The sequence below is a fragment of the Gobius niger genome (assembly GCF_951799975.1).
Source record: "Gobius niger genome assembly, contig: SUPER_10_unloc_1, whole genome shotgun sequence".
Lineage (NCBI taxonomy): Eukaryota > Metazoa > Chordata > Actinopteri > Gobiiformes > Gobiidae > Gobius > Gobius niger.
Window position 1 is genome coordinate 347,385 of NW_027639332.1, and position 16,401 is coordinate 363,785.

General features: G+C 52.1%; 1 protein-coding gene across 1 annotated transcript; it reads left to right on the forward strand.

The window, feature by feature from the left end:
• Positions 1-412: 412 nt before the first annotated feature.
• psmd3 (proteasome 26S subunit, non-ATPase 3) lies at positions 413-16,261 on the forward strand. Its single transcript, XM_079582987.1, has 12 exons — positions 413-729; positions 5,081-5,271; positions 5,404-5,544; positions 5,631-5,767; positions 7,403-7,593; positions 10,847-10,950; positions 11,072-11,186; positions 12,089-12,208; positions 12,296-12,399; positions 12,468-12,623; positions 13,604-13,654; positions 16,140-16,261. Exons 1-12 carry the CDS (start codon positions 588-590, stop codon positions 16,215-16,217), a joined length of 1,530 nt encoding a protein of 509 aa, XP_079439113.1. The 5' UTR covers positions 413-587; the 3' UTR covers positions 16,218-16,261.
• Positions 16,262-16,401: the final 140 nt, after the last annotated feature.

Below are 16,401 nucleotides of genomic sequence, written 5' to 3' on the forward strand. Positions count from 1 at the left end.
CAGACATTGAATAAAACAATACAAAAAGCTACGCTACATTTCACAGAACAAAAACTCAAGACAAAGACAAACTAACAAAGAGACAAGATAGTCCTTGGACCATCTGCTTGTCTTCATGCACAAGTCAATTTCCCCACATTTTAGAAAACCCTTCTTAGTTTACTTTGTGTTTAATTTCATAAAACAACTGAAATAATAGTACCTGTAGCCTAAACTACTACTACTACTAAATTATACTAAATAATCCCAACAATACAACTGTAAAACATGACATAAATACCGTGGTTTATCCGGCTTTACCGGCAGAGGGCGCACTATCACGGTGGATGTCTCGGCATTGAAGAGTGCAGTACCGTCGCCTCACGGCAGGGGGCAGCGTTGCCGTAGAGCCAGGCGGAAGCATCAGTAGAAGAAGTCCGGCGTGGCGCATGCGCAGTGGAGCGTTTTCAGTGACTTAGCAGTTTGTCCAGACTCTTCTGCCACAGCTCTGACTTTACTCACTTTAATCCACATTTATCCACATTAACTCCACCGACCCGCCCGCTTCAGACCCCCCCGGCCCCGCAGCTCCGGCCTCGGCCTGAAACATGAAGGAAACGGCGGCCAAGCGGAGAGAGAAGGCGGCGCAGCGGGAGAAGAAGGCCCCCGAGCCGCAGGACGTGGACATGGCCGAGCAGGAGGCTCCTCCGCCGGCCACCGCGGGGGAGCAGGACGGCCTCACTCTGGAGGGTAAGAGCGGGCTCACTCTGGTGGGTAAGACCGGGGCCTGGGACCCGGACCCGGGGCAGAACCCCCCCCATTAACCCACTTTAAAACCGGAGGACAGAGGAGTTTACAGTGCGTTAGCATGTTAGCTCCGATGCTAATAACAAAACCGCTAACTCATGTCAGTGACGAAGAGATTTAAAAGTTCAGATCTCCGTGTGAAGCCTCTGCTGTGGGTCACGAGACAGACATGTGCTGTGAGTTCATGTCTTTATATGGAAAATAACATAACATATATGATACAGGTTATATCAATAACTTTTAACCTCTTAACTCCCACCTGAACCGAGCACAGTTTCTCCAGTTTGGCTTTACCCCAATCCAAAAGCTTCTGGAAAAAAGCAATAAAACTGAGACGAAAACAATGATGGAAATGTGACAAAAAAGTGACAAAAACATTGACAAAAGTGACGAAAAATTGATTTGAAAAGTCACAAGAAATTTAAAAAAAAAATGAAGAAAAAAAAGACAAAAAATTGACAAAAAATGTGGAAAAAATGTGACCAAAAATTGAAGAAAAAAATGACAAAAATGACAAAAATGTGAAACAAATGTGACAAAAACATGACTAAAATTTGATCTAAAATTGATGAAAAAAATGACAAAAATGTGACAAAAAATTGATGAAAAAAGACAAAAAATTGACAAAAAATGACCGAAAAAGTTACAAAATGTGACAAAAAATTTATAAAAAATGTCAAAAATGTGACAAAAAAATGACAAAAATTGGATCTAAAATTGATGAAAAAATGACAAAAAAAATGGACAAAAAAAATTACCAAAATGTTACAATATTGAGTTGAACAAAAAAGTTATGGAAAAAAAATGTGATGACGTGAGGAAGAAGATCCTCTGTTCAGGCGGGAGTTAAGAGGTTAAACAAGTCCTTTTTTAACCTCCTAACCCCTGTTTTAACCCAGCACATGTACTCCAGCTTTACCCAAATCTAAAGGCTGCTTTACTTTCCTCTGTGGATCCTTTAGCCCCGGCTGCTGAGGAAGCCTGTTACTGAAGGTGTCCCAGCAGGAAGGTTTAGGAGGCTCTCCGTAGTATCTAAGCCTCACAAGTCCTTTTTTATCCTACATCAGGGCTCTTCAATTACTGTTGTCACTGGGCCAGATGTGTGGTCAGTCATTGGTCAGTCGGTGAGCCGACCACCGCCACCAAACGTATTCATATTTTTGGGATAAGTAAATGATAATTTCATTGTCATCAATGCTTGAATAGAATAGAATTGGACCTAAACTCAAAAGTTGTTTTATATTCCAGCATTTTAGGCTTTAGAAACATTGCAATAACATATTAATACAGAATAATAAAGAGCCTAATAATAAACTAGGACTACTCAGAACTAAACCAGGATTAAACCAGGGCAAAGCATGATCTATCAGGGCTAAGGCAGGACTAAATCACATAAACCAGACCAAAGGCCTGATGCAGAATAAGAGAGTTACATGTGAGACCAGCTCATCTCAAACAACATGAGTAACTCCTGCTCAGCCACTGCTCCTCAGCTGAGGGACAAGCGCTGACCAAACCCCTGAGCCGCTGTTCTGTCCAGACCTCCAGCTTTATGATCAAAGTGAGAGACGCTCATCCACTGTTCACTTCACAAAGAGCATCTCTGCGCTTGTACTTTTCACACAAAGACGAATGAAGTCGGGGGAGAAAGGAAGAAAATGCACCTGTCAGATTCATGATTCAGATGTTTAGTTAAGTTAGAGCCCAGAGAGCAGGTTTAGCGCTGAGCGGTTAAACACGCGCTGCAGGTGCAGGACACTGATCCAAAACTTACCACCATCAGCTTCATCGTCCGCAAACATCATCCTTCAAACATCCACAACTGAACTGGTGTTTCTTACTTGACAGTAGCTGGTCAAGCCCTTTGTAACGATGAAGACGACAGGGAAACATGTGGTCATCTGCCTCGGTGGTGAAGAGAGCTGCTGCTGCGCGGGATAATCCGAACAAAAGTCCAAAAACACGCTGCACACTGTCCTTGTGCTTCGGTTTAGAAAACCTGTCAGTCCGTCCAACGATCAGCTCCTGTTTACTCAGTTTACACCGTTTTAAAGAGCCATGTTTTCGTTTGAGCCGCGCTGTAGGAGAGACGCTAGTGAGGCTGCAGGCTCTGCTACGCAAAGCAGCGCGAATGCGCTGCAGAGCGATGCGAACGCGGCCCGGATAGTGCCAAAAAATAGATATACTTATGGAAAATGAGGCGAAGGCCAGATTTAATTGGTTGGCGGGCCGGAGCTGGCCCGCGGGCCGCCTATTGAGTAGGCCTGTCCTACAGTGTCTCTTGAACTGTTCCACACCCACCAGCCTGTGTCCTCATCAGATGTTTCTCTCCTGCAGACATTAAGGAGCTCGTGAAGCAGATGTTTCTGTGACTTCATCAGATGTTTCTCTCCTGTAGACATTAAGGAGCTCGTGAAGCAGATGTTTCTGTGTCTTCATCAGATGTTTCTCTCCTGTAGACATTAAGGAGCACGTGAAGCAGATGTTTCTGTGTCTTCATCAGATGTTTCTCTCCTGTAGACATTAAGGAGCACGTGAAGCAGATGTTTCTGTGTCCTCATCAGATGTTTCTCTCCTGTAGACATTAAGGAGCTCGTGAAGCAGATGTTTCTGTGTCTTCATCAGGTGTTTCTCTCCTGCAGACATTAAGGAGCTCGTGAAGCAGGTGTTTCTGTGTCTTCATCAGATGTTTCTCTCCTGCAGACATTAAGGAGCTCGTGAAGCAGATGTTTCTGTGTCTTCATCAGATGTTTCTCTCCTGTAGACATTAAGGAGCTCGTGAAGCAGGTGTTTCTGTGACTTCATCAGGTGTTTCTCTCCTGTAGACATTAAGGAGCTCGTGAAGCAGGTGTTTCTGTGTCTTCATCAGATGTTTCTCTCCTGCAGACATTAAGGAGCTCGTGAAGCAGGTGTTTCTGTGTCTTCATCAGGTGTTTCTCTCCTGTAGACATTAAGGAGCTCGTGAAGCAGGTGTTTCTGTGTCTTCATCAGATGTTTCTCTCCTGTAGACATTAAGGAGCTCGTGAAGCAGGTGTTTCTGTGTCCTCATCAGATGTTTCTCTCCTGCAGACATTAAGGAGCACGTGAAGCAGGTGTTTCTGTGTCTTCATCAGGTGTTTCTCTCCTGCAGACATTAAGGAGCTCGTGAAGCAGGTGTTTCTGTGTCTTCATCAGATGTTTCTCTCCTGCAGACATTAAGGAGCTCGTGAAGCAGGTGTTTCTGTGTCTTCATCAGATGTTTCTCTCCTGCAGACATTAAGGAGCTCGTGAAGCAGGTGTTTCTGTGTCTTCATCAGATGTTTCTCTCCTGCAGACATTAAGGAGCTCGTGAAGCAGATGTTTCTCTCCTGTAGACATTAAGGAGCTCGTGAAGCAGGTGTTTCTGTGTCTTCATCAGATGTTTCTCTCCTGCAGACATTAAGGAGCACGTGAAGCAGGTGTTTCTGTGTCTTCATCAGATGTTTCTCTCCTGCAGACATTAAGGAGCTCGTGAAGCAGATGTTTCTGTGTCCTCATCAGATGTTTCTGTCCTGCAGACATTAAGGAGCTCGTGAAGCAGGTGTTTCTGTGTCTTCATCAGATGTTTCTCTCCTGCAGACATTAAGGAGCTCGTGAAGCAGGTGTTTCTGTGTCTTCATCAGATGTTTCTCTCCTGTAGACATTAAGGAGCACGTGAAGCAGATGTTTCTCTCCTGTAGACATTAAGGAGCTCGTGAAGCAGATGTTTCTGTGTCCTCATCAGATGTTTCTGTCCTGCAGACATTAAGGAGCTCGTGAAGCAGGTGTTTCTGTGTCTTCATCAGATGTTTCTCTCCTGCAGACATTAAGGAGCTCGTGAAGCAGGTGTTTCTGTGTCTTCATCAGATGTTTCTCTCCTGTAGACATTAAGGAGCTCGTGAAGCAGATGTTTCTCTCCTGTAGACATTAAGGAGCTCGTGAAGCAGGTGTTTCTGTGTCCTCATCAGATGTTTCTCTCCTGCAGACATTAAGGAGCACGTGAAGCAGGTGTTTCTGTGTCTTCATCAGGTGTTTCTCTCCTGCAGACATTAAGGAGCTCGTGAAGCAGATCGAGGAGGTTTCTGTGTCTTCATCAGATGTTTCTCTCCTGCAGACATTAAGGAGCTCGTGAAGCAGGTGTTTCTGTGTCTTCATCAGATGTTTCTCTCCTGCAGACATTAAGGAGCTCGTGAAGCAGGTGTTTCTGTGTCTTCATCAGATGTTTCTCTCCTGCAGACATTAAGGAGCTCGTGAAGCAGGTGTTTCTGTGTCTTCATCAGATGTTTCTCTCCTGCAGACATTAAGGAGCACGTGAAGCAGATCGAGAAGGCCGTGCAGGGGAAGGAGCCGCGCTTCGTGCTCAGAGCGCTGCGAGCTCTGCCGTCCACCAGCCGCAGACTCAACACCAACGTGCTCCACAAAACCATCTCCGGCTTCTACACGTCCAACGCCGCCGCCAAGGACTTCCTGCTGGGCTTCCTGGACGAGGTACGGACTTACACACACCACCCATTATACATGTGTGTTTGTTTACATGTGTGTGTGTTTGTTTACATGTGTGTGTGTTTGTTTACATGCGTGTGTGTGTGTTTACATGCGTGTGTGTGTGTTTGTGTCCAGCCCATGGAGATGGCCGAGGGAGACGTCCAGTTCAGGCCCAGGACGGGGAAAGCTGCAGCTGCTCCTCTGCTCCCGGAGGTGGAGGCTTATCTCCAACTGCTGCTGGTCATTCACCTGACCAACAACAAGAGCTACAGCCAGGTATGTCCGCCCCCCGGCCCGCCCCCTGCTCCTCCCCCTTCTCTTCTCTCCTCCTAACCCTGTGTCTCCCCCTGCTGGTTGTTCAGGCTCAGAAAGTCTCCGATGACCTGATGCAGAAAATCGGCTCAAAGAATCGCAGAGCTCTGGACCTGGTGGCCGCCAAGTGTTACTACTACCACGCCCGGGTCTACGAGTTCCTCCAGAAGCTGCACACCATCCGCAGGTACTCCATTAGCTCCTCCCACCATCCTCAGACACTCCCTTAGCTCCTCCCACCATCCTCACACTCCCTTAGCTCCTCCCACCATCCGCACGTACTCCCTTAGCTCCTCCCACCATCCTCAGGCACTCCCTTAGCTCCTCCCACCATCCTCAGACACTCCCTTAGACCCTCCCACCATCCTCAGACACTCCCTTAGACCCTCCCACCATCCTCAGACACTCCCTTAGCTCCTCCCACCATCCTCAGACACTCCCTTAGCTCCTCCCACCATCCCCAGACACTCCCTTAGACCCTCCCACCATCCTCAGACACTCCCTTAGCTCCTCCCACCATCCTCAGACACTCCCTTAGATCCTCCCACCATCCTCAGACACTCCCTTAGCTCCTCCCACCATCCTCAGACACCCCCTTAGACCCTCCCACCATCCTCAGACACTCCCTTAGCTCCTCCCACCATCCTCAGACACTCCCTTAGACACTCCCACCATCCTCAGACACTCCCTTAGATCCTCCCACCATCCCCAGACACTCCCTTAGACCCTCCCACCATCCTCAGACACTCCCTTAGACCCTCCCACCATCCTCAGACACTCCCTTAGCTCCTCCCACCATCCCCAGACACTCCCTTAGACCCTCCCACCATCCTCAGACACTCCCTTAGCTCCTCCCACCATCCTCAGACACTCCCTTAGACACTCCCACCATCCTCAGACACTCCCTTAGACACTCCCACCATCCTCAGACACTCCCTTAGACCCTCCCACCATCCTCAGACACTCCCTTAGACACTCCCACCATCCTCAGACACTCCCTTAGCTCCTCCCACCATCCTCAGACACTCCCTTAGACACTCCCACCATCCTCAGACACTCCCTTAGCTCCTCCCACCATCCTCAGACACTCCCTTAGACACTCCCACCATCCTCAGACACTCCCTTAGCTCCTCCCACCATCCTCAGACACTCCCTTAGACACTCCCACCATCCTCAGATACTCCCTTAGCTCCTCCCACCATCCTCAGACACTCCCTTAGCTCCTCCCACCATCCTCAGACACTCCCTTAGCTCCTCCCACCATCCTCAGACACTCCCTTAGATCCTCCCACCATCCTCAGACACTCCCTTAGCTCCTCCCACCATCCTCAGACACTCCCTTAGACCCTCCCACCATCCTCAGACACTCCCTTAGCTCCTCCCACCATCCTCAGACACTCCCTTAGATCCTCCCACCATCCTCAGACACTCCCTTAGACCCTCCCACCATCCTCAGACACTCCCTTAGATCCTCCCACCATCCTCAGACACTCCCTTAGCTCCTCCCACCATCCTCAGACACTCCCTTAGACCCTCCCACCATCCTCAGACACTCCCTCAGGTCCTCCCTCAGGTCCTCCCTCAGGTCCTCCCTCGGGTCCTCCCTCGGGTCCTCCCTCGGGTCCTCCCTCAGACACTCCCTCAGGTCCTCCCTCAGGTCCTCCCTCGGGTCCTCCCTCAGGTCCTCCCTCAGGTAGTACTCCCTCAGGTCCTCCCTCAGGTCCTCCCTCAGACACTCCCTCAGGTCCTCCCTCGGGTCCTCCCTCGGGTCCTCCCTCGGGTCCTCCCTCGGGTACTCATGTCCTGCCTCTGTGTGCTGTAGCTTCCTGCACACGCGCCTCCGCACCTCCACGCTCCGCCACGATACGGATGGCCAGGCCGTGCTCCTGAACCTCCTCCTGAGGAACTACCTGGAGTTCAACCTGTACGACCAGGCGGAGAAGCTGGTGTCCAAGTCGGTGTTCCCCGAGGTGGCCAACAACAACGAGTGGGCGCGGTACCTGTACTACACAGGTACGAGTACTGCGAATACTACAGCAACGAGTGGGCGCGGTACCTGTACTACACAGGTACAAGTACAAATACTACAACAACGAGTGGGCGTGGTACCTGTACTACACAGGTACGAGTACTACGAGTACTACGAATACTACAACAACGAGTGGGCGCGGTACCTCTACTACACAGGTACGAGTACTACGAGTACTACAGCAACGAGTGGGCGCGGTACCTGTACTACACAGGTACGAGTACAAATACTACAACAACGAGTGGGCGCGGTACCTGTACTACACAGGTACCGCGCCCACTCGTTGTTGTAGTATTTGTACTCGTACCTGTACTACACAGGTACGAGTACAAATACTACAACAACGAGTGGGCGCGGTACCTGTACTACACAGGTACAAATACAAATACTACAACAACGAGTGGGCGCGGTACCTGTACTACACAGGTACGAGTACTACAACAACGAGTGGGCGCGGTACCTCTACTACACAGGTACGAATACTACAACAACGAGTGGGCGCGGTACCTCTACTACACAGGTACAAATACAAATACTACAACAACGAGTGGGCGCGGTACCTGTACTACACAGGTACGAGTACTACGAGTACTACAGCAACGAGTGGGCGCGGTACCTCTACTACACAGGTACGAGTACTACGAATACTACTGCAACGAGTGGGCGCGGTACCTCTACTACACAGGTACGAGTACTACGAGTACTACAACAACGAGTGGGCGCGGTACCTCTACTACACAGGTACGAGTACTACGAGTACTACAACAACGAGTGGGCGCGGTACCTCTACTACACAGGTACGAGTACTACAACAACGAGTGGGCGCGGTACCTCTACTACACAGGTACGAGTACTACGAGTACTACAACAACGAGTGGGCGCGGTACCTCTACTACACAGGTACGAGTACTACAGCAACGAGTGGGCGCGGTACCTGTACTACACAGGTACGAGTACTACGAATACTACGAATACTACTGCAACGAGTGGGCGCGGTACCTCTACTACACAGGTACGAGTACTACGAGTACTGCAAATACTACATCAACGAGTGGGCGCGGCACCTGTACTACACAGGTACGAGTACTACGAGTACTACAAATACTACAACAACGAGTGGGCGCGGTACCTCTACTACACAGGTACGAGTACTACGAGTACTACAAATACTACAACAACGAGTGGGCGCGGTACCTGTACTACACAGGTACGAGTACTACGAATACTACAAATACTACAGCAACGAGTGGGCGCGGTACCTCTACTACACAGGTACGAGTACTACGAGTACTACAACAACGAGTGGGCGCGGCACCTCTACTACACAGGTACGAGTACTACGAATACTACAAATACTACAGCAACGAGTGGGCGCGGTACCTCTACTACACAGGTACGAGTACTACGAATACTACGAATACTACTGCAACGAGTGGGCGCGGTACCTCTACTACACAGGTACGAGTACTACGAGTACTGCAAATACTACATCAACGAGTGGGCGCGGCACCTCTACTACACAGGTACGAGTACTACGAATACTACGAATACTACTGCAACGAGTGGGCGCGGTACCTCTACTACACAGGTACGAGTACTACGAGTACTGCAAATACTACATCAACGAGTGGGCGCGGCACCTCTACTACACAGGTACGAGTACTACGAATACTACAAATACTACAACAACGAGTGGGCGCGGTACCTGTACTACACAGGTACGAGTACTACGAGTACTACAAATACTACAACAACGAGTGGGCGCGGTACCTGTACTACACAGGTACGAGTACTACGAATACTACAAATACTACAGCAACGAGTGGGCGCGGTACCTCTACTACACAGGTACGAGTACTACGAGTACTACGAATACTACAACAACGAGTGGGCGCGGTACCTGTACTACACAGGTACGAGTACTACGAATACTACAAATACTACAGCAACGAGTGGGCGCGGTACCTGTACTACACAGGTACGAGTACTACGAATACTACAAATACTACAACAACGAGTGGGCGCGGTACCTGTACTACACAGGTACGAGTACTACGAATACTACAAATACTACAGCAACGAGTGGGCGCGGTACCTCTACTACACAGGTACGAGTACTACGAATACTACGAATACTACAACAACGAGTGGGCGCGGTACCTCTACTACACAGGTACGAGTACTACGAGTACTACGAATACTACAGCAACGAGTGGGCGCGGTACCTGTACTACACAGGTACGAGAACTACGAGTACTACGAATACTACAACAACGAGTGGGCGCGGTACCTCTACTACACAGGTACGAGTACTACGAGTACTACAAATACTACAACAACGAGTGGGCGCGGTACCTGTACTACACAGGTACGAGTACTACGAGTACTACAGCAACGAGTGGGCGCGGTACCTGTACTACACAGGTACGAGTACTACGAATACTACAACAACGAGTGGGCGCGGTACCTCTACTACACAGGTACGAGTACTACGAGTACTACGAATACTACAGCAACGAGTGGGCGCGGTACCTGTACTACACAGGTACGAGAACTACGAGTACTACGAATACTACAACAACGAGTGGGCGCGGTACCTCTACTACACAGGTACGAGTACTACGAATACTACGAATACTACAACAACGAGTGGGCGCGGTACCTCTACTACACAGGTACGAGTACTACGAGTACTACAGCAACGAGTGGGCGCGGTACCTGTACTACACAGGTACGAGTACTACAAGTACTACGAATACTACAGCAACGAGTGGGCGCGGTACCTGTACTACACAGGTACGAGAACTACGAGTACTACGAATACTACAACAACGAGTGGGCGCGGTACCTCTACTACACAGGTACGAGTACTACGAATACTACGAATACTACAACAACGAGTGGGCGCGGTACCTCTACTACACAGGTACGAGTACTACGAGTACTACAGCAACGAGTGGGCGCGGTACCTGTACTACACAGGTACGAGTACTACGAGTACTACGAATACTACAACGAGTGGGCGCGGTACCTCTACTACACAGGTACGAGTACTACAAGTACTACGAATACTACTGCAACTCCTCTGGCGTCTGCACTGAAGATTCTTGTACTTGTACGTGTGTACTTATACCTGTGTACTTATACGTGTGTACTTATACGTGTGTACTTGTGCGTGTGTACTTATACGTGTGTACTTGTACGTGTGTACTTATACGTGTGTACTTGTACTCGCAGGTCGTATCAAGGCCATCCAGCTGGAGTACACTGAGGCGAGGCGCACTCTCACCAACGCCCTGCGGAAGGCGCCGCAGCACACGGCCGTGGGCTTCAAGCAGACGGTGAGGTCACATTCACCCCCCCTGGACCGTTAGGCTTTACCCAAATCTAACAGCCGTCACATTCACCCCCCCCCCGGACCGTTCAGCTTGACCCAAATCTAACAGCTTCTTCCTCCCCCAGGTCCATAAGCTGCTGATCGTGGTGGAGCTGCTCCTGGGGGAGATTCCAGACCGACTCCAGTTCAGGCAACCCTCACTGAAGAGGTCCCTGCACCCGTACTTCCTCCTCACGCAGGGTAAGCCCCGCCCCCGTACTTCCTCCTCACGCAGGGTAAGCCCCGCCCCCGTACTTCCTCCTCACGCAGGGTAAGCCCCGCCCCCGTACTTCCTCCTCACTGAAGAGGTCCCTGCACCCGTACTTCCTCCTCACGCAGGGTAAGCCCCGCCCCCGTACTTCCTCCTCACGCAGGGTAAGCCCCGCCCCCGTACTTCCTCCTCACGCAGGGTAAGCCCCGCCCCCGTACTTCCTCCTCACGCAGGGTAAGCCCCGCCCCCGTACTTCCTCCTCACGCAGGGTAAGCCCCGCCCCCGTACTTCCTCCTCACTGAAGAGGTCCCTGCACCCGTACTTCCTCCTCACGCAGGGTAAGCCCCGCCCCCGTACTTCCTCCTCACGCAGGGTAAGCCCCGCCCCCGTACTTCCTCCTCACGCAGGGTAAGCCCCGCCCCCGTACTTCCTCCTCACGCAGGGTAAGCCCCGCCCCCGTACTTCCTCCTCACGCAGGGTAAGCCCCGCCCCCGTACTTCCTCCTCACGCAGGGTAAGCCCCGCCCCCGTACTTCCTCCTCACGCAGGGTAAGCCCCGCCCCCGTACTTCCTCCTCACGCAGGGTAAGCCCCGCCCCCGTACTTCCTCCTCACGCAGGGTAAGCCCCGCCCCCGTGCTTCCTCCTCACGCAGGGTAAGCCCCGCCCCCGTGCTTCCTCCTCACGCAGGGTCAGCCCCGCCCCCGTACTTCCTCCTCACGCAGGGTAAGCCCCGCCCCCGTACTTCCTCCTCACGCAGGGTAAGCCCCGCCCCCGCACTTCCTCCTCACTTAGGGTACGTCCCGCCCCCGTACTTCCTCCTCACGCAGGTTAAGCCCCGCCCCTGTACTTCCTGTTGTTTCTTCTCATCCTGACGTGTCTGTCTCTTTCTCAGCCGTCAGAACCGGAAACCTGTCCAAGTTTAACCAGGTCCTGGAGCAGTTTGGAGAAAAGTTTCAAACCGACGGCACCTACACTTTAATCATCCGCCTGAGACACAACGTCATCAAGACAGGTACTGCGATACTACTGTAGTACTACTGTAGTACTACTGCAATACTACTGCAATACTACTTCACCTTGGTCCTTCCTCCTCCTGCAGGCGTCCGGATGATCAGCCTGTCGTACTCGCGGATCTCTCTGAGCGACATCGCCCTGAAGCTGCAGCTCGACTCGCCCGAAGACGCCGAGTTCATCGTCGCCAAGGTAACGGCGTCTCAGAGTGGCGTTTCCCCCGACGAGGAGACGTTCAGACTAAAGTCCTCTGTGTCCAGGCGATCCGAGACGGCGTGATCGAGGCCAGCATCAACCACGAGAAAGGCTTCGTCCAGTCCAAGGAAACCATGGACATCTACGGCACCAGAGAACCTCAGCTGGCCTTCCACCAACGCATCAGCTTCTGCCTGGACATCCACAACATGTCTGTGAAGGTAAGGGCCGCGACCGGGCCGCAACCGGGCCGTAACCGGGCCGCAACCGGGCCGTAACCGGGTCATAACCAGGTCATACCGGGCCCAAACAACCTTAAACCTGACCCAAACCAACGCATCAGCTTCTGCCTGGACATCCACAACATGTCTGTGAAGGTAAGGGCCGCGACCGGGCCATAACCGGGCCGTAACCGGGTCATAACCGGGTCATAACCGGGTCATAACGGGCCCAAACAACCCTAAACTTGACCCAAACCAACGCATCAGCTTCTGCCTGGACATCCACAACATGTCTGTGAAGGTAAGGGCCGCGACCGGGCCGTAACCGGGCCATAACCGGGTCATAACGGGCCGTAACGGGGCCCAAACAACCCTAAACCTGACCCAAACCAACGCATCAGCTTCTGCCTGGACATCCACAACATGTCTGTGAAGGTAAGGGCCGCGACCGGGCCATAACCGGGTCATAACCGGGTCATAACCGGGTCATAACCGGGTCATAACGGGCCCAAACAACCCTAAACTTGACCCAAACCAACGCATCAGCTTCTGCCTGGACATCCACAACATGTCTGTGAAGGTAAGGGCCGCGACCGGGCCGTAACCGGGCCGTAACCGGGCCGTAACCGGGCCGTAACCGGGTCATACCGGGCCGTAACCGGGCCATAACCGGGTCATAACGGGCTGTAACAGGGCCCAAACAACCCTAAACCTGACCCAAACCAACGCATCAGCTTCTGCCTGGACATCCACAACATGTCTGTGAAGGTAAGGGCCATAACCGGGCCGTAACCGGAGCAAAGCGAAGTGTGAATGGAGTTACAGGGGGATCCACTCTACGGCTGCTCCGTTCTGACCATGAGGAAACATTTTGTGACCATGTTTGAGCAGTGAAGGGACTGGTCAATGCGGGTCAGAGGTGTTTCACTGATGAAGACCTCGTTCTCCTTGTCGCTCACTGTCCTCCTCTCTGTTTCCAGGCCATGAGGTTCCCGCCCAAAGCCTACAACAAAGACCTGGAGTCTGCAGAGGTACAGAGACACGGGAGGCCGGGAGGGCATCTGACCCACTCTGACCCACTCTAATAATAATAATAATAAATTTTATTTATAATGCACTTTACATTTGACACCAAATCTCAAAGTGCTACAGCATAGTTAAAAACAAAACATCATAAAATACAACACAACATATATTAAAAGACAGGACTAAAAAACGAAAGCATTAGCTGTTAAAATAAGCTTTAGTAAAAAGGTGGGTTTTAAGTCCTTTTTTGAATGTGTCCACTGTCTGTGGGGCCCTGAGGTGGTCTGGGAGGGCGTTCCACAGGCAGGGAGCAGCGGCTTCAAAGGACACACTGACTCTGACCCACTCTGACCCACACTGACTCTGACCCACACTGACCCACACTTACCCACACTGACTCTGACCCACTCTGACTCACTCTGACCCACTCTGACCCACACTGACCCACTCTGACACACTGACCCACACTGACTCACTCTGACTCACTCTGACTCTGACCCACTCTGACCCACTCTGACCCACACTGACTCTGACCCACTCTGACCCACTCTGACCCACTCTGACCCACTCTGACCCACACTGACTCTGACCCACTCTGACCCACTCTGACCCACACTGACTCTGACCCACTCTGACACACTCTGACACACTCTGACACACTCTGACACACTCTGACACACTCTGACTCTGACCCACACTGACACTGACCCACTCTGACTCACTCTGACCCACTCTGACTCTGACCCACTCTGACCCACACTGACACACACTGACCCACTCTGACCCACACTGACACACACTGACCCACTCTGACCCACACTGACCCACTCTGACTCTGACCCACACTGACTCTGACACACTCTGACACACTCTGACACACTCTGACACACTCTGACACACTCTGACTCTGACCCACACTGACACTGACCCACTCTGACTCACTCTGACCCACTCTGACTCTGACCCACTCTGACCCACACTGACACACACTGACCCACACTGACACACACTGACCCACACTGACACACACTGACCCACTCTGACCCACACTGACCCACTCTGACCCACACTGACCCACTCTGACCCACACTGACCCACTCTGACCCACACTGACACTGACCCACTCTGACCCACACTGACCCACTCTGACTCTGACCCACTCTGACCCACTCTGACCCACACTGACCCACACTGACTCTGACCCACTCTGACCCACTCTGACCCACACTGACCCACTCTGACCCACACTGACCCACACTGACCCACACTGACTCTGACCCACTCTGACCCACACTGACCCACTCTGACCCACTCTGACCCACTCTGACCCACACTGACCCACACTGACCCACTCTGACTCTGACCCACTCTGACCCACACTGACCCACTCTGACTCACACTGACCCACTCTGACCCACACTGACCCACTCTGACCCACTCTGACTCTGACCCACTCTGACCCACACTGACACACACTGACCCACTCTGACCCACACTGACACACACTGACCCACTCTGACCCACACTGACCCACTCTGACTCTGACCCACACTGACTCTGACACACTCTGACACACTCTGACTCTGACCCACACTGACACTGACCCACTCTGACTCACTCTGACCCACTCTGACTCTGACCCACTCTGACCCACACTGACACACACTGACCCACTCTGACCCACACTGACACACACTGACCCACTCTGACCCACACTGACCCACTCTGACTCTGACCCACTCTGACTCTGACACACTCTGACACACTCTGACACACTCTGACACACTCTGACTCTGACCCACACTGACACTGACCCACTCTGACTCACTCTGACCCACTCTGACTCTGACCCACTCTGACCCACACTGACACACACTGACCCACACTGACCCACTCTGACCCACACTGACCCACTCTGACTCTGACCCACTCTGACCCACACTGACCCACTCTGACCCACACTGACCCACTCTGACCCACACTGACACTGACCCACTCTGACCCACACTGACCCACTCTGACTCTGACCCACTCTGACCCACACTGACCCACACTGACTCTGACCCACTCTGACCCACTCTGACCCACACTGACCCACTCTGACCCACACTGACCCACACTGACCCACACTGACTCTGACCCACTCTGACCCACACTGACCCACTCTGACCCACTCTGACCCACTCTGACTCTGACCCACTCTGACCCACACTGACCCACTCTGACCCACACTGACTCTGACCCACTCTGACCCACTCTGACCCACACTGACCCACTCTGACCCACACTGACCCACACTGACCCACTCTGACTCTGACCCACTCTGACCCACACTGACCCACTCTGACTCACACTGACCCACTCTGACCCACACTGACCCACTCTGACCCACACTGACCCACACTGACCCACTCTGACCCACACTGACTCTGACCCACTCTGACCCACACTGACCCACTCTGACCCACACTGACTGACTCTGTGTTTCAGGAGCGACGGGAGCGAGAGCAGCAGGACCTGGAGTTCGCCAAAGAGATGGCAGAGGACGACGACGACAGTTTCCCCTGAGCCTCTTTCTCCTCCTCGTCTCTTCCTCGTCTCCTCCTCGTCTCCTCCTCGTCTCCTCCTCGTCTCCTCCTCGTCTCCTCTTCGTCTCCTCCTCGTCTCCTCCTCGTCTCCTCCGTGTCGCTCGCACAGAGCCTTGTTCCTGATGTTGATTTGAATAAAGTTTGTTCTGGTTAAACTCCCGTCT